At 41.2% G+C, this 19,893-nt stretch overlaps 1 protein-coding gene across 1 annotated transcript; it reads right to left on the bottom strand.

The window, feature by feature from the left end:
* Window positions 1-134: 134 nt before the first annotated feature.
* On the bottom strand, window positions 135-18,527 carry TMEM123 (transmembrane protein 123). The gene is made up of 6 exons (XM_035542415.1): window positions 18,353-18,527; window positions 13,400-13,477; window positions 10,403-10,474; window positions 5,759-5,929; window positions 4,229-4,385; window positions 135-2,134 (listed from the first exon to the last, which is right to left on the bottom strand). Exons 1-6 carry the CDS (start codon window positions 18,501-18,503, stop codon window positions 2,110-2,112), a joined length of 654 nt encoding a protein of 217 aa, XP_035398308.1. The 5' UTR covers window positions 18,504-18,527; the 3' UTR covers window positions 135-2,109.
* Between the last annotated feature and the right edge of the window lie 1,366 nt (window positions 18,528-19,893).

The raw sequence follows: 19,893 nt of genomic DNA, 5'->3' as shown, positions 1-19,893 counted from the left end.
ATAGTTCCAGTATTCTGTCATTTAAAAGTATATACGGTGAATATATCTTACTCAACTGTTATGATTGTGGAAATGATAATTATAAAAAACTATAGAAAACTTTTAATAAAATAAAAATCCAACTGAGATTGATATAGTAACTCCAAAGATTTCACTTTATTTATTCATCTGTACAACAGAGGTGAGGCAATCCCAATAATGGAGTTGAATTTAATTCTCTTAATTTCCACAAAGTAAAGAATTGCAGTGCTATGTAACAATCCTTTCCAAACTGTTCAAGTTAAAAAAAATAAAAACACCAAACAAGGCAATTAATTAAAAAAAGAAAATAATCACAGAAGTTACTTCAAGTCACTCCTCTGCTGCATCACAATAAAAAACAAACAAAACAGCCATACAACCTACGTTTCAAGTGTGGCTGGTACTACTCATAAACCATGGCTTGCTGGACTTGATTGTGCCTCAGACAAAAGCTTTAGTACTCCATATGATAAAAGAAAAGAAAATCCATCCACCCATTTTAGCATGGTTAGCAAGTGTAAGAATCAACTGCTCTTTGGAAAAAATAAAAAAAAAAAAATCAGTCTATGCCAGAGCTGTAGTTCTACTTCCCCAATGTTGTTGCACCCCTGACCAGTGACAGACTTGCGTGCAGTTCCCTTCACGACCTTCCTCAGCTATCACCACCTCCCTTCTGGCACTGCGTGACGGACGTGTCCCAGCAGTGACCAGGACAGCCAAGTCCCACCGCACGAACCCTGATCTCCAGGGAGAGGTCTACAAATGGAGCCTGAACAGGACCCAACAATTTCTTGGTGCTGTAGAAGAGGTGCATGAGAAGCCTTTCTTGATCCTCATTCTACTTTTCCTTACACCAGTGTAAATCAGGAGCCCATCTACTGAAGGCAGCAGTTTTACCACAGTGTAAATGCAAAAGTAATATGGAAACAGCATCAGCTGTCTTGCGCACGACTCCCAGAGTAACCTGGAACTTAATCCATAGCTTTCTGGAAGATGCCCTGTTGCCTTCCGTGGCATTTTGACCAGGCTGCTGTACATGGGTACAGCAGTACCAAGTTCAGCAAATAGTTCTAAAAATGCAGATTATATTCTTCTAAAATGACATCCTACAGATTTTCCATTTCTGTGTAACTTTCAGTGCTTGTCAAATGCTAAAACATTGTATGCAGCTTTCTCATAATAATAAAAAAAACCTACAAGTGAAGTGACTGCTACATTGAACTTAAAAAACAATTTTAGCAAGAATTTTCGTATTTAAGATGGGGACAATTCTGAGTTTATCTTCAGAACACTAGGACATACTATAAAAAAGAAGCTACGGATTGCATAGTCTTTTTAAAAATTATTATTAATAATAAGGACCCATTCATAAAAAAGGGGTTGTGAATAGGTATCTCCAGTCTGCCTGTTGTTCCTGCAGCTAGTTTCATTGTGTAGCCTGTTAAGGGAAGTCTCTACAGGTCACTGTGAGCTAATGACTGAAGTTTAAAGTACTCCTTATCACTTTCTATACAGCTAGCAAAGCAAACCATGTCCCTTTACTATCCTAATAAAAATTAACCGAGTTGTTCAAAACCCCAGATTTCCAAACTAAAGTTCACATCAAACTTCAAAATAAATACAATTTAATGCAAAACACTAAGAAAAAATATTTTACTTGCCTATTCTTGGTCTCAAAGGCAGTCTGTCCTATTTATTCTACTATATCCATTATGGAACACAATGGATTTATTGGGCTATGTGAGAAATAGTTGAACTTAACAAGGTAATGATGTGATCTACTGGGCTAGTGATTAGCCATTTCAGAGCCTTGTGTACCTGCAAACAACTCAATACGTTTAATTCTTTAAATTTGGTTACAAATACTGGAAAAAGAAGATACTTCCTCTAAAAAGTGCTGAGCTCCTCTTGTTGTTATCAAAGCCAATGTAAGAAAATCAGGTCACTTAGGGGATTCTCAACATTTTGCAGGATCAAACCCACAGTTCTAGAGATGGTGATCATCTTTATGAAATAAACTCTTTCCAGAAGTAAGTTAAGACAAGTGTGATAGGATGGGTTTCCATTATTGTCTTCCCTGAAGTCTCTTTAAATGATGGCATCATGTTCATCACTGTAATAGAAACACAGTAATTAACGTTCTGCAGTACAAGCATCAGTCAACGTAAGAAACAGTCACCCAGTTGCTGCTAAGAAGGATATTTTGTGAACAAAGGCCATCTTGCTGAGAAGGCCAAAGTACACATTAATCTGGAATCACAGGCCTCTCTGAGCCAAGTCAGAAGCTAAAAGAACTTAATTGTGTCAACACTCCTCAAGCTTCACTAGCCTTATTTACTTGAATGAAATATGGAAGTCAAAATGTTAATACTTCCAGATCAGTAGTTTATTGGACATTTTTATTCTGTCTTACCTATATCCAGCAGTGACAGCTGATCAAAGGCAGCTTACAAGCTCAGCTATAAGTTCCTTTGTTTTAAAGACGCTGTTCACCTGAATTCTACACTATCTGTTCAAACACTGTTGTGGGTAAACATGCACAGCGGGGACTTGTTGAATCCCATGGCCAGCCAACAGTAGTTAAAGATGGAGAGAAAACGAAGTCCCAAACACTAGCTTCTCACTTAGTCTAATGACATCACCTCAGTTAAAACAAGCTCCTACAACTGATATGCATTATATTGAATAGGAAAAAGGAAAGCAACCTAGTTACAAAACCTCCCAGTTCTTAAACTAAATATGTGACAAGGAGGCAAGCCTGGAAGAAAACTGAGTAGAACTGGGTGTTAACGGCAAATGAGATACTTCTGCAGCTCTACAGTAAGCTAAACAGCATTTAATTTTTATTAATCACTTGAAGCTGATAAGCCAATAAGGTTCAATCAAAATTGCAGCATTCATTGCAAAAGTAGTGAGATAAAGCATGAAGTCAGAACACAAATGTGTTTTGCTCTCAGAAGTGAACGCTGTACAGGAGAGGAAAGGAGTAGCTCAACGAGGATGAACCGTGCCCAAGACAAAAACACCCCCAATCTCCTTTCACAAGTTAGTTTCCTGGATGAAATTGGTTGACATACACTTAATTTAGACCACCTGGGGAAACACCTAGAGAAAACGTTTAAAATTGTTGTTTTCCACTTGTAGGCTATATGCTGTCAGACAACTTCTACAGAATCTAAAAGAAAAGCAAGCTTGCTTTCAGCAGGTTTGTATCTGCTCTGTAGGACCTAACGCTCCACAGGCGAAGTACCAATGGACTGCAGCTCACAGAAGGCTGAAAGTCACTGGCGCACATGAAATGAACAAGTGACCTTAGGTGGGATCCGGCCCATACCGTTTGACATATGCTTCGCTGTCTGAGGCTCTTATCTGTCCTCATAGTGGATGAATACAAACAAGCATGGGTAGGTTGACTCATCTAGCAGATTTTAAGTGCCCACTTTAGGGTAATAGAACTGATTTGATAGATGCAGATGCTTATATCCTGTTAGAATGAATTCTACCTCATTTCACAGACTTGCGAAGAGTACTTAAAAGCACATTCAGTGCATACAATTTTATGGACAGGTTTCTGGAGATCTGAACATGATAACACAAAAATACATGTTAGAAATCAACCAGCTGCCCTGCCTATATTGTGAAGTGGGGCAGAAGTTTGATTTCATGTATTGACAACAATCAAATATTGTGCTTTAAAAACACGAATAATGGCACTACTGCAGTTGTACGTTTTCTGTGATAAACAAATTAATTGTTTCAACAGTGGTGGCTTACGAAAGTGGAATATTAAATGTCTGGCTTGAAAACTGGTAAACTAAACTTTGAGGTACGTAAAAGGTGATATGAAAGAGAGATGGTGACAGTTTCAATAAAATACCATTTAGTAACAGAAACAATGGGGTGGGGTGGTGGTGAGGTAGTGAAGGCAAATCAAACAGACAAATTAGTCCAGGAAAAAGCATCAGGAAGAACCAGAAGTCTAGCAAATACAGCAAACAACTCACAAATATTGTTGTAAACAACACAGGGAGCAGAAGCTGGCAGAAGTATTTACAGTGCTAGCAAATAGTTAGGATGAAAGTATGCGTGCATTTCTTACTTATATGCATATGTCCTTAAAAATAAAAATAATAATATAATAGATGACAGGGAAAAAAACACACAGAAGAGTCATAAATTGACCAGAAACACCTTCTCTGAAACTTACATGGTTCTGTACTGAATGCCTCTTCTGGAGTGGTATGTTTTGCACCCAATGTAGAGAATAACTAGGACACCAAGTGTCAGCACAATGCCACCTACAAAACTGCCCACGTCAAATCTGGATGTTTTTTTGTCTACGACAGTCTCAGATTTTGATGTGGCTGAAAGAAGAAAACAAAATTCACTTTTTACAAATTTTGTTTCAAGGGACTCCTTTGTCTCCTGCATTCCCCAGATGACTGACATGTCATCTAAAGACCCAGTTGGACAAATTTAACGTAGGCCAACTGGCAAGGTACCAACCAAACACACTGAAACCTAGAGCTAATTTTTAAAGTGACAAATTCTGGTGACATGGGAGCAGCTGATCCAACTGCTTCCTCTCTCTGAAAGACTGATTGCCACTTCTCTCCAACCCTCTCGTCCCCTGCTCTCACCTCCTTCCATGCATGCAGCTCCTGCCCTTCTTACACACCAGTCCCAGCATTTTTCAGACTCTGTAATTTAGCTTGCTAAATTTGTCCTGAAATTACCCAGCAGGAAAGGAAGTTGGTTTTAGTCAGATGAACATACTGGGTCAGCCTACAGAGGGGCCAGCAAACACCAACTCATTCAGCATAGTTAACTGGTGGGAGTAAAGTATTTTGGTGGTGATGAATGGATTGTTTTACTGTGTCTCATGGGTATGCATCCTCACTGCAGGAATAAGCAGCCAGACTGAGATCAGCTCCGCAGCCCAACATGAGCTTCCCCCAAATATCAAATATTGACATAGATATCATGACCTTCAATAAGCCCTAGTAGTTTCCATGTGAGAACTGGTTTTATTTGCCAGCAAAAGACTCAGGTTGTACTGGTTTGTATTTGCTAAAAGTAAAATTATGTGGCCAACAAAGATCTGGTGACAGCTCCACCTACCCAATAATGCTTCACTTGTAAGGCAACAGTGAACTCTACAGGTACTGTTTCTGAATTCAAGGGTACTGTCAAACTGAATTTTACAACTTTCACATGAAGTGTGACTCATTCATAGTCATACCCTATCCTCTGTTAGGGATAAAATTCATTACATTACTACAAATGGGGCTAACAGATCTCAGACCCTCTACCAAGCCAGCAGACGTATTCTGAACCACAGGTTGGCTTGAGAAAGGAAGTAGTAGAGATGAGTTCGTGTAAACTGTAGAAGAAAGAACACAAGAACTACAGAAGTTGCACTCAGAAGCCTAGTGCAAAGTCTCATAAAAAACAGGCTGTCTCCTAACACACTAATCTCCTCACTGGTGGATGCTGGTTCAGACTAATTTTTTTTTTTTAAATACGTCAGGTCACTCAGGGTAAGTGAAGTTTTATTGAGTATGTGGAGTGTTCAGAGGAATGTTGCTGTGACCAACTAACTAAAAAGTCACTCTTGCTTTTCAGCATGCAAATATATTATTTCTTTGCAACACTACTGCAAAAATAACAGTTCCAGAATTGTACATGTGTCAATGCATATACACGCCGTAAAGACCTTCTTGAGGTGTGAGCTCACCTGTTACAGAAGCGAGAGGGATCTTGGAAGTGGTCATTGTAATATTGAGATGTGAAGATGTGGCTGATGAAGTTGTAGTTGAAGTTGTTGTCCGGCTGGTACTGGTGCGCTGAGTAGTCACAGTGGTGGACATCGTGGTGTTGGTGGGCTGGCTGGTATTGGCGGGTGTACCTGGGAAATTTGTATTTTTGAAATCACTCAGAAAAATATATTAAAATAATCAAATGTACACGCATTGAATAACACATGATTTGTCACACCCACCTAAAATGACAGGGTAACAATGAAACAATCATTCCACATATATCCAGGCTTGCATACAGACCCTTCACTTGTGCACTTCCTTTAGAAAGACTTAACTCCCAATTTGTAGGGCTCAAGGTCAGGAATGGTTTTAAGGAAAAGCTGTAAATAAGACCTGAATATTATCTAATAACTTTTAAAAGTATCAAATCTTTTGGGCAACACTATTCAATTCCACAGAATCACTCCTAACTTAGAAAATTTCAAAATGTCATAAAATTCTGAATCAAGAAATAATTTTCCAACTTTCCAGGTAACTAAGCTTTTCTATAAGAGCAGATTTTGCATGAAAACACCAAATTTTATCAATGATTTAATCTTTAATTTACTTCTGACTGAAAGACTGACTTTACTGAGGCTGCATGTATTTTAAACTTAGCAGAGAAATTTCTGCACGTATATTAAACTCAAGGTTCAAAAGGTTTTCCACACATGGTAAAAGTTCAACTAAATTAACTCTGGTAGCTTGTATCACTTACTTAATAGCTGCCTATATTGCCATGGTTAAAACAGAGGACTGGAATGCTGTTTCACAAGTTTGGTTGACACTTAACGTCTTTAACTTTTATTCTGCTTTTACCCAATATTTCCCCTTCCCATTTCACTTAAAGCAGTAATGAACTGTTCAGAATAAAAGTACCAGGAGGCAAAATGCAAGAGTAACAATAGAGGAGGTTGATATTTATAGCAAAATCCTTAGAACCTTGACAAAAGGCAGCCAGCTAGAAAAATCTTAAGAATAAGTAATTATTTTTCTAAGAAGGAAGTCACAAGAAACACGAGCCTCTTGTGTAACTAAAATTTCTCTAAGCAGACAATATGAGGCAAATAGCTTTTATGTATGAAGGAATTTTAAGGGGAAAAAGCTCCCTTTGCACTGTCTACTGCTGTATTATTTCTACAACCTCATACAATCTGGATTCATTTTCACTATGGGAATTCAAATGTCCAATGACACCTGTGTTTTCTTGAAATTGTCTAATATTAGAACAATTGAATAAAAGGTAGTGTCATCTCAATTCCACTGTAAACCTGATATTCAGTTTCTGCTTATTTGTACAGCACCTGAAATGTTTCTTAACAATGAAACACTAAGACAATGTAAGCATTCAGAAAGGAACAGGCCTACATGATGCTTTTCTGAGACATTTAACATTAAAATTACTGAAACAGCCCAATACAGTCCCCACAGTAAATGTTATTTATCTTCTTGCTCTTTGATATTATTGTTGTATTTTGCCATAACCCTGGGAAACAGTTTTGAAATAAATATTGAGATGGAACATATGAAGTACCACACTTATGTGCTTACCTTGTTATAATTAGGAAATTCAGTTCCTCTATGAAGCATGTGTAAAATACATCAGATAAAATTCAGGGCACATTTTAATACTGGCAGGCAAGCTCCCCAAATGTACAACGATCTATAAATATCAAATGGTTCCTCATTGTAAGAAATAAGTAAGATATGGAAGTCTATGTGGAAACCATCTACAGTCATATGACATGAAATCACACCTGGCCACTACATTCTTAATATAAAGAGACACCTACAGTGAAGAAAGAATAATCTGAATGCAAGTGTCAATCAATAACGATTTTGGTTTTTTGAACCATGATTTCTGAATGTCAAATTGGCTCGTGTTTCTGAGTAACATAATGGCTAACATGGCTGTATGAGGCCCTGGGCAATCTGCTCCAGTGGGTGGCATCCCTGCTCATGGCAGGGGGTTGGAACTGGACGATCTTAAGGTCCCTTCTACCACAAGCTATCCTATGATTCTGTGATAATGGTTCCAGGCATATCATTATTAAATGCTGCTACACAAAGATGGTACTTACTCCATGGGCATTAAATTACCCTAAAGAAAACAAGAGTCAGTGCAAAAAACATCCAAACAGCTATCACGAGGAAGTTTAGCAAGTTTGTATATTACCTTCTCTCCCTCTCTTTCCTATTAATGATCCTTTTTTCTTACTTTATCAGGATTACAGCACTTGGTGATGGAACTTCTATATTAAAAGTAAAGCCTGGTTAATCTTCTACAGACTTATCTTTCATGATGTATTTAGTGCCAGTCACTTCAGAACATCAGTGGGAGGCCTTCAGAGGCATGTGGGGAATCTGAGAAGCTGATATGAATTGGACACCAATCTGTTCTTCTTTGTCATTGAGAAATCTTAGCCGTACTGTTTTACCAACAGAGGTAAGATGAAAGAACATTTGCTAGGAACATCTGTCCTTTTATCTTTTATTTCCCTAATTACTTTTCCCCCCAGAAGACCAGCTGGGCTTAATTGAACATGCTAAATAAACCCAGGCTGCATGAATTAATTTTTATTATTTGAAAAGGATGCATGCCAGTAATATAGTTCAGGTTTATGAAGCTTTATTTTAAGAGACAGGTATTTTACTTTGTAAGCTACTTGTGTTTAAAGAATAAGCAACTATCTTATATGCATCCACCAAACTACACGTACAGTGTATAATTCTTAGCACCACGCAATACACCATGTGTGTTCTAACTCAACAGGAAAGAGCACAACTAACTGCTCAAACTGCATAAGCATTGTGCTAACATACAGAATAATTATTACTGATCATCATAAAATAAATATTTCCTTTTTCACAGATGTTTTTTCTGAAGAATGAGGTTTTCGCTGCTGCCATGGAAAAAAAACAACCAAACAAAAAAAACACAAAGCAAAGACTAAGCAAAAACCTCTGAAGTTTCTAACAAACAAACAAAAAGACAAAAACGTTGAAGGATGTGAATCGTAAACCAGGTGAAGCAAGACATGGCTGTCTGTTAGGTTGGTACGGTGCCTGATAGTGCAGGGCTCAGGACTCTTTTTACTATTATTATCTCTACGTAATAAATCTCAGAGCTCTGCAAAAAGCCCACAGTCAGGGCTGGCGTGCAGGGCGGATTAAACACCTGTGTTTAACATTGGCTTTGCACATGGGGAAGGCCCTAAGGCAACAAAGGGATTACAAAAATCTCTCCTCTCCACTTTCCAAGCTAGGCATGCTTAAACTGGTATATTGCAGGCAATGGAATGAGAAACTTCCTTGCTACACAAAGCTCTTTGCAAAGATTATTTTTTCCCTGATGAGTATTTTATTCTTAAATGAATTGCAAACAAATCATGGTAGCTCAGAGGTTATCTGGAGACTGCAGATGCACAAAGTGAGAGTTGTACTGGAAATGCAGTGACTTAGCTGGGACCTTATGATCAGCATAAAACTCCACAAATACACAAGGTATTTTAGGGTAGGCACAACATTTCTGCCCTTCTTTCACATGGCTGTTAGCACAAAGGGGACTTGATGTATGCACGAAACTAGCTCTTCTTTTCTTCTCTCAGACACAACCTTTTATCTGTGCATCACAGACTGAATGACTGCATGACATTAATTCTTACCCAGTCTTTACCGATGTGGTGAAATATGCCTGCTCAAGCTCTTCCAGAAAAACATTTTCTTAATTTCCATTTTTAATAATCTCACATTAACATAGCCAAAGGTTGGAATACTGCAGATCCAAGTGGATGAACTGCTTGTGTCTCAGGTTAAAAATCTGCTTTCAGACTCTAGTAATTGATCTAATAAAGTTGTTTCTCATTTCCACAAAGATGTGTTTTGTAAACACTTTATTTGTGTTGGAGCACCAGAACTGCAACAGTGTTGAGAAATCATTTTTACCTACAGTTCTTTTGCCAAGGTGTGAAGGTAAGATGGTAGTGCTAGAACAGTACAAAAATACTGTGACAGACTGTCCCAGATCTGCTGCTCATGTCTTGCTTGAACTCCAGTGTTTCGTGCTATGAGCTCTACAAAGACTAGTTGCTATTGTATAAGGTGCCATGAGTCTTACCTAAAAGGAAATGGAGTCTTGAAACTCAAGTCCCAGTGCCTTCATTATGCCCTAACTCTATTTACTGTGAAATATCATAAGCAGATATGCACTGTTTACATAACAACACATTCAGTTTTACTACATGAAAATGGAGGAAGTTTGCTTGGAGACAAAGAATAAGCATTAAAAAAAGAGCATTCCTTTCAACTCTTCTCTGAAACTTTACTTTTTGATTCCTGTTATTCTGTGGCACTGCAAATGTCATTGCTTCCACCCATGAAGCATGCAATCTAAACTTTAAAAATAGTATAGTTTCATCTTAGACTTGTTTTACATGCTGGCTCCCAGTCTTCTAAAATTATAATGCCTCTCTCAAATACCCACTTTTGACGGATGTTCCTTTGGAATTTGGTATGGTTTGGGGGTAGTTTTGGAGCTATCTTCCAGATGCATAGCAAAGAACAGATGAACAAACACATACCTGTTGTATTTGATGTAGATGTAGGTTGTGCGGGTGGTATAGGAGGGAGCCTGTATGAATTGCTGCTATTCTCTTCAAGGACAAAAGAAAACAAGAAAAGAAATGTTATTTGTTTTCATTTTTAACTTGCTATAATTAAAGTACTCACAGCACAATGCTCTCCTTTACGTTTGCAGGCTCCAAGTGGGAATAGAGAAGAGAGTATTCCACCTAAAACCAGATTGTTTTTTCCCCTCTAAAGAATGCTTTCAGACTTCAGTGCAGCAAGAACATATTTACACTGTAAGTACAGCAGTGCTCAAATACTCTGCGATCTGAATTCTTTGCATCTCATTCTCTTTGCTCTCTTCCATTTTCACATTATGGTCTAATCCAGCTGTTTTATCTGCCATGTTGTCACTGACTCTCTTGACCTACTCAGGCGTTGTGTTTTCTCTAGCTTTTATTCATCTGTTTCAGTTCCTTTTCCTGTCCTCCAATCTTTTATTTCATTTTGTTTCATCTCTGTTACAAACTGGGCTCATATTGGAACATACTGTAGTTGTGTTATACATACCGCAGTGTGCTCAGGTGGCCAAGAAGGCCAACAGCATCCTGGCCTGTATAAGAAGCAGTGTGGCCAGCAGGTCTAGGGAAGTGATTGTGCCCCTGTACTCGGCTCTGGTGAGGCCGCACCTTGAGTACTGTGTTCAGTTTTGAGCCCCTCGCTGCAGGAAGGACATGGACGTGCTCGAGCGAGTCCAGAGAAGGGTGACCAAGCTGGTGAGGGGTCTGGAGAACAAGTCTTACGAGGAGCGGCTGAGGGAGCTGGGCTTGTTCAGCCTGGAGAAGAGGAGGCTCAGGGGCGACCTTATCGCTCTCTACAGTTACCTTAAAGGAGGCTGTAGAGAGGTGGGGGTTGGTCTGTTCTCCCACGTGCCTGGTGACAGGACGAGGGGGAATGGGCGAAAGTTGCGACAGGGGAGTTTTAGGTTGGATGTTAGGAAGAACTTCTTTACCGAAAGGGTTATTAAGCATTGGAACGGGCTGCCCAGGGAGGTGGTGGAGTCACCATCCCTGGAGGTCTTTAAAAGACGTTTAGATGTAGAGCTTAGCGATATGGTTTAGTGGAGTACTTAGTGCTAGGTCGGAGGTTGGACTCGATGATCTTGAGGTCTCTTCCAACCTAGAAATCTGTGTCTGTGTCACACAGGGATGGACTGACACTCAGTGAAGCAGCCTTCTGTGAGCTTATGCTTTCTCTGCACAAAAAGGCTCCTGTGAATGCACCTATTTCAACAGACTTTTAAAACATAAACTGCTTCAGTTTTAATGTTTTTCTCCTTCCCTCCTTTCTTTCACTTCTGCTTTTCCAGTTCTCTTTTTTCCCCTTCCCACTCATGCTACTTCAGTTTCTCAGGCACCCTAACACTCTCTCTTCAGTCCTCATTCCTGTGTCCCTCTTCAAAATTAGCCAAAGGTTAATGGTCTCTCCCGCCTAGCAATGACTTCCTGGGCTGTTCTTACACTCCCACTCCTGACAAAGTCACTGTCCATACATCCAGTTCTGCACTGTTGCCTATGTCTGTTCTGTGATTACTGTTTTCTCTGAAGTAACTGGTCTCTTACAGCATCCTCCACATTGCAAGTGTTACGTAACTAGCAGCAGCTCTACTGCTTCTCATCATGGCTGGAAAATAAAGTACATAATAGAGACAAGAAGAGCGACTGCCATCAGAATCAAGCAGCAGGCATAACTCTTTTGGAAGGATCGCCTGTTCTTAACACTGAAGAAGGCTACTTTAGAACAGTTTTGTCAACCCTCTTTGCAATTGCACACGTTATGAGTGAGTTCAGGTTTATGAGCACCAATTTATACCATTGTATCATCCACCAAAACAGAGGAGGGAAAAAAAAAAAAGAAAAAAGTACAGAATGATTTCATTGCCTTTTCCTTGGTATAATCATAGCCAACTAGCCCCAACATTAAGTACTAAACCCACAACTTTTATACTGAAGTATCTGGGATATTAGGTTGCAGATTTAATTGCCTTTGAGAACCAGTCTATGACTGTACAATTACAAACACATTCTTTCTTGTATATGTCGATTTTTCTATCAGTATAAGCCATGGATATGCCTGGGGCTAAACCTTTCCCACACTGGCCCAATATTGAAGCCAGAACGCAGCTTTGGGTTTTCCCCAGGTTCTGAGTGCTTGCTTCTGCAACCTTGGGAACACATCTGGATGTGGACTGCATGCTCATACAGGTGAAAAGAAGCTGTGTAGATTACTTCGAATTTGGGCGTGAGTCAGTGATGCAATTAATACAATGACAAAGTGAGTCAACGAGCAGAGTATTGGCTATTCATCTCATTTGTTAGCCAACAGCAAATGAGACAAGCAAAGGAATACAGAGTTAAAATGACCCAAGGAAAAATCCCTTTTGCATGGGTGGCTTAAACATCATGCATTGCTTAAAGCCATGCACTTTAATGCAGTAAAAATGAGATCACACTATGAAATAAATGCATGCTTTAGCAATGAGCTCAAGCACGGTGGACCCAGAATCCACTTTGATGTTAAAAAAAAAAAATTAAATGAGCAAATGCCTTGCCTTTTTCTCAGCAGAACTGAAGTCAACAGCCTAGAAGAATTCTTGACCTGGTTCTCCTCTTTTTAACTGTAAATTGATGTTGGCAGATATTTCTAGTTCTGCACATACAATTTTCCCACTTGATATCATCTCTCTCTGGTAAGGAGTAACATCCTGTTGCTCTGGGGTACCTAAGACCATGAGAATTGACTTGTCTTCTTCTACTGTTCATCAGTTTCTCTTAAATATCTTTAGTCATCCCGGAATGGATGTGACAATCAGAGTACCCCCCTCCTGCCCTACAGCTGTTCATGAATCAATAAAGGGTCAACTGTTACAAGGCAGTTTAACACATGCAGTGATACATATTACTTTTCTCAATGCTACTGAAAAGTAGAAACAGAAGTGCCAGGAGTATTACCTTGCTCCTTAGAGTGTGAGTTCTCATTAAGGGTTGTATTACTGACAGTTGTGTTTGTCTTTCCATCGGTATTTCCAACTTAAAAAAAAAAAAAAAAGATGGTTTAGTTTAGGTGTTTTATTACCATGAAGAGAAAAAAAGAAGTTAGTATATAGTACAGCAACTGTCGTTTGCTTTGGGCATCTGCACGACTAAACTACTGTGGACAGGAGTTAGGTAATGACGATATAAACGAACGGTACCATGACAGCCTGCTCTTAGCACATTAAAAATGGCAACCGCACTACCCAACCATCAAATGAGCTGGAACTCCTTCCCATCCTCAGTTTTATCTTCCCCATCATCATCATCCCAAGTTCTCTTCTTCCCTGAGAAGCAAGGAGACTGAAAGAAGTAAGAGGTAGAAAGTCAGGCACCTTCCTTCAGTAACAACATACGATCCGCATCACCTACAGCAGAAGGAAGAGAACTTCTCAGATAAATCTTTTCCTCTAAGGCCTATAAGGCTTTTGTCAGCAGACGAGTGCTTGCTCTGCCCCTGCATGGACAGCATGGTGAGATAACTCCACTACGAAGCTGCGCTGCTGAGTTTGGGACTAATAGCTTGTTAATGCATCCGCTGAGTGTTTGTAAGGTTAGGAGTAGGATGGAGATGGATCACATTTGCCAGCGAAATATCATCATACCCTTAAGACTGAGGCCTGTTTAGTCTGTCCTCAGGCCTGGTCCTACACACAAGTGGCAAGATTTCAACATAAACCACGCAGAACGCAGCGTCTGGCATTCCCACACTCGCAAGAGGACCAGCTGCGGATCCTGCCTTTGCACAGCAGTGTCTAGTTTTGATCACTTAAGGCAATCTCACATCACAAGCAAGGAAATAACTTGAACTAAATATCCCAGAAATAAGGCATTTAGTAGTAGCTACAAAACCTTAGTCAAGAAAGAACTCAGAATGGTAAAGTTTGTGAGTACAAGTAATAAACCACTCATTGTATCTCATCACTGTGGCAGCAAGACTGAGGGCAGCGTTGCAAGATGCGTTAGAATATTTAATTACGAAGCTTAGGGGAAAACACCACGCAGCCCCCTGGTTTTATGGAAGACAGGTAAGCTAAGCTTCGCCAGGAAAGTCCCAATCCTGCAGAACGTGACCCCCACCAGAGCCAGCACCCTTGCATACCAAGACATCTTTATATGGGGGTACTGCAGAAGCACAGGCCACACTGGAACACGTGGCAGTGAACGGGACAGGTGAGGAAAAGCTGAAAACACCACCATTTCTGAACTGTTCTGTATCCTCAAACCGTGGTTTTGGAATCAGGGGTGCGTGTATCACCCTGGGGAGGGCAGGAGACTTCACCCAGGGAGACTGGAAGGACATCCCGTGTTACAGCCAAGGGAAAAGCAGCACGCCCTTCTGCGCAGCGATGGCTCTACTGACAGTCAGCAGCTCTCACTCATGACAACGGACTGCACGGTGCAACTGGTCCAAAGCAGAGCAGCGAGGGTTTCTGGGGTCACCAGGAGCAGAAGTGCCAGGGTTAGATGGCTTGAGAGACTCACATGTACACGCATGTGCTTGAGGACAGGAAGGAAGGGGGAAGAGAGCTGGCAGACAGCTGCAGCATGGAAGACTGCACACACGCAGAGATAAAGCTCTATGGGTCACAGGATTAGCTGCAGTGTTGGGGCTAGAAATCTTGGGTAGAGAAAATCCGCTGATGCTTGCTTCTACCGTGATCCAGAGGAGAAAAAAGAGAAGATCCTCATTTTTCATGACGAAACAGAACTGAACCAAGGAAATACCCAATTTAAACAATGCACCAAACGCTCCAAATACGAGAAAAGGTCAGGGAAAGGGGATAGGCAGCATTTTTGTCAGACAGCTCTGTGCTTTCCTCTCTTCAAGGTCGGGCACAGATGCAGCTACAAACTTAACTGCTTGTGGCTGGCTGGGGCGCAGCTGAAGGCGAGCGTGCTTCCTGTGAAACACACGGCACAGTTAGCTACAACAAGCACTTTCAGGGCCTCTCTGTGGTTTTGTTGGTCTAATGCATAAGATGTCACGAGCTTGAGACAATTTGGATAAACAAACTTCCAAAAGGTCAAAATCACTCGAGTTCCTCCAGCTTTACAGCACGAACGCAGCTTCCAGGAGTGGTGCTCAGACATGGGAACCGAACACAGAGGCAGATAACAAGGTAAATGTGAAAATACGCAGGACAAAATTTTAAATTGACTTAATTTTGCCATATCCTGAAAAAAAAAAAAAATCAACACAGTGGGTAACTCCCATTAACCCTTAATGTTAGAAATCTGCAGTCTCCAGCTTAGGCATGCACCAAATCACTGTTCTCTGTAGACAAAGCCTGACAGAAGACATGCACATAAATGGGTGGCATTGCTCATTCCACTCCCAGTACAGACGAAGGACAATCTGCCCACTCTGACACTCACAGCTAAGATAAACACATTTCTAAGGATTCGCAGGCTTTGTAACCAGTCTAACCAAACCTAGTGCTGCAGAAAGATGTCAGAATACGATTCAGGTTTTTTCTAAGCACAACTTCACAGTCATTTTGAGGACATTTCAAGAGTCATCTACTTAATTGTGCCTGAGAACCTTTTCTTTTCACATTGGACACCAAGCAGGTAAGTAGGTGAGTTTTGTCTCTGAACTGTTCAGCTTCTGTTAGTTTAAAAACAACAACATAATACAGAGGCACTGACAGCACACGGTCTATCAGACAGATCCCTGGCTTGCACAGTAGCCTCTAAACAATCCAAATGAGTAAAAGTCAAGGTGCTGGAACAGTTAAAGCAGCAACACAAATGTAGCCAGCCCCCTGACAGTCTCCACCATTAGGATTCTCCTTCTTCCCAGTGGAAACAGATCAAACTCAAATTCTGGAGATTAAAACAAAGACAACCCCCTGGTCTCAAATCTATTGCAACATTAACCAGACAATTTTGACAACTATAAATCTAAAACCCTGCTGCTATGCAGAAACTCCGTATTTATTTTCCCTTTAACTCAACAAGGTCTTTTTGTGTGTAAGTGGTCTTGAGCTAGCAAGGTTATTGCTTCAGCCTGTGACAAAGATCAGGCAGGATTATCTCTGCAACTCTTTGGACAGGTCCTCATGCCTTAACATTGTGAAGTTATCTCGCAATCTTGCACAGGAAAGCATGCATACCATTACACAGATGCTTAAGGAAACAACAGGGATGAAAGTAACTGATTCTCAACCTCAGTCTATTTGAGACTGAAAAACAATTACACATTTTACTGCCACCCAAGGATCTAAGAGAAGTATGGAGATGCACTGAAATAAAAATGCCATGCCCATTTTCAGGTCTGGAGATTAGTGCTGCTGCTCTTTTTTGGTGTCATGAGCAGTTTTGTACACAAGTAAGCTCAGAGGAGATGCTGAAGACCTTTTCTGAATGAGTAGGAAGGGGGTGGGCTTCCTGCACAGGAACATCAATTCTCCTTACTAAGATGTCATGAAACCAGATGGATTTTATATAATAGTGGGAGGGACTTTTCTAGACCATACTATTTTGGTAAATGTTTCTTCCACTGACTTGACACACAGAAATAAACTTTCTAGCAGAGTAAAAGAACGGCATTATGTTGAAATAACCAGTTTGCCCAACAATCTTGACTGGAATGAGGATAAATCTACTGCCACTTTCTCACATCACACCAATCCTTGCTGAAACCAACATAGACCTCAGCAGGAGTTTCTGGAAGTTGCTGAACGTGTGGGAAGAATAAAAAGATCCAGAAACAATTAAAAAAAATATTAAATGACATAGCAAAGTATACTGTATAAGTGCTGTTCTGTGACTAACTGAAAATGCAAGCTTAAGTGACTGATGTATTCTTCACTTCTGTCTGAACGTGAAATCTGTACTTCAACCCGTTGTATTAAGGAACCAGACCTAGACTATGCACATCAGAGCCTGACCCAAATCTAGCTGTTATTTAATCAAGTGTATCCATTCATACTGATAAATAATAACTTCTAAGGGGCTCCCTGGCTCATCCTACAGTAGACACCTCAATAGATACATTGAACCGAACTTAAAAGGGCACAGTTTCTCTCACCAGGTCATAAGTGGAACCTACACAACAAACTCAAGTATAAAAGGACTAAAGTTAGCCTGCCTAAAGTTAGATGAGACCAACCCTGCCCCAGGAGACAGCACAGACAGCACGCGGGTTAAACCAGCATATAGAACCAGGAAGCAGCCCGACAAAAGGCAGATCAGGCCAATCTCCTATCAAATGAAATGGCAGTCTATCTTTGTGAAATGGAGGCCATAATCTCAGCAAAGCTGTAAACAGATTACAAGTAAGTTTCTGTTAAAAAAAAAAAAGCGTAAAAAAGAAAAGCTTTTTTTTTTTTTTTTTAGGGCAATAATGTTGTTTTGTTCAAGTTAATTTTGGTACCCATCTTTTGGCTTACATACTTCTGAAAACTGCAAAGTACTGCACGAGGCACTTCAGTTTTTGGAAAAGGCGATGCTGGCAGCTGGGACCGTTGTCTCTCTCCTTTTATTCGAGCGCATTCTGACAATTGCCGCCTGAATCCCGCCTTTTACCACCACAAAACAAGAAGCTAGCCGTTTAGGAGAGCCAGTCACTGAACAGGGACGCGCTGCTGCAGCGCGGGACAGAAACACCCCAAACCCCACCACCTGTCCCAACAGCAAAGCCCAAACTCCCTCGAAGCCACCCAGAACCACTCGCCACAATGTCACCGTGACTCAGAAAAGGGCAGGAAAAGGGGGCACCCTCCCAGCGCGGTGCAACACACCCGGGGCACCGCGACCCCCCGGGTCGGCCTGAGGCAGATCGGGGCGCGGTGCTCCCCGGCTCCCCTCAACCCATCCCCGCAGCCTCCAGCCCCTTGCTCCCGTCCCCCCGCGGGTGCTACTCACGGGAACCGGGGGCGAAGAGCAGCAGCAGCAGCACGCAGGCAGCACAGCCCCAGAGCCGCATGGCCGCGGAGAGAGCCGGGGGCCGGCAGCGGCCGCGGCACGCCAGGCGCTGCCGGGGCCGGGCCGGGGCGGGGCGAGGGGCGGTGGCCATTACAGGGCGCCCTGCCCGGCACTGCCTCAGCGCTGGGCCCGGGGTCGAGTTGGGATTTGGGGGCTCTGGTGGTGGAGGGGTGGTGTAGTGGGTGCTGAGAGAGGAGAGGAAAGAGGGGGATGACCTGCCACGGTGCTGGAGTAGTAGTGCTGTGGGTCTGTGAGCGGTAGGGGAAGCGGGGGCTGAGTGCTAGGAGTGCTACATGCATGTCTTTCAGCTATTAATATAAATAAATGCATTTTCTGTGTGCTGTTTTAATAACTCTCGAGTCTCAATGGTGAACTTGGGTCTTACTCTGCTGTTGGTAATGCCTGTCTCAATAATATCTACTCATCAGTCCTCTGCGGCTTACTGTGCTTCTACTGTGACTGCCAGGCTACTCGCACTGGGTAATTGGGTACAGATCATCCACCGTACGGTCTCCACTCATGTTTTAATGCAGCTCTGTAACCTAAGTGGAGGCCACAGAGCTATCCTAAAATTTCTATGCATTGTTAACAGCAAAGTCAGCTACAAAATTGACTACAAGGGCAGTAAAGTAAAAGAACTGATAATGTCTGTTACTGTGCAAGTTTTCTTGCATGCTACTAACATTAAAGTTGGTGTCAGAAACTTAAAAGGGAATTTATGAACGTATTCTTAAGAATTAAAACAGCTAGAAAAGCCTTTATTGAAGGAAAAATGACTGCATGCTGCTACAAATTGCATTCTAGTAATCTGGAGAAAAATACTTTCAATGTGGGTGATTGTAGCATCCTCATCAAGGTCACAGGAGGATGTTTAGCATGCATCACTATGTTTATGTTCCCTGTGGCAAAAAGATATTTGCATGCCAAGCCAAAGAAAGGGACTGGCCTGAGAGCAGAAGGGCAGGCAGTGACATTGTACCGAGGCACTGCTCGGGACCTGGCTCACTTCCTTATGACGGAATTACCCTTTCACATGCATTTGCTCTGTAAGTCTCAGCAAGAGAGTGGTAAACAAAAATGTTGAATAAAGACCTTGCATTTGGTGAAAGTAGGTAATATGTGTTATACTTAAGGCATTTTCTTATGCCTTTGTTTCGCGTTGCTTCCCATGTAGTTCTCCTGAGTAAGGTAACTGAAGACCAACGTGAGCCTTTTTCCTGTGAAGTTTCTGAAATGATTCCCTCAAAACCCCAAAGCTTTTCTTTATCATGGCAGTAGGAATAATGTCTGCAGCTAGCCTAACTCCGGCAAAGCTAATAATACATATGTTATTAAGTATAAGGGCTTGTGGTTATAGAAGCAAAGCTTGTAATGAGAGTTTTTTATTAATCTAACATGTATTTAGAGGATAAAGGTATTAATTATGTAAGTCCTCCTTCAGCTCTTGCACAACTCTGGCAAACATCAGACTTAGAACAGAC

The sequence above is a fragment of the Cygnus atratus genome, chromosome 1 (genome assembly GCF_013377495.2).
Source record: "Cygnus atratus isolate AKBS03 ecotype Queensland, Australia chromosome 1, CAtr_DNAZoo_HiC_assembly, whole genome shotgun sequence".
Classification (NCBI taxonomy): domain Eukaryota; kingdom Metazoa; phylum Chordata; class Aves; order Anseriformes; family Anatidae; genus Cygnus; species Cygnus atratus.
Note: the sequence above shows the minus strand (reverse complement) of the source record. Positions and strands in the feature narration are given on the sequence as shown.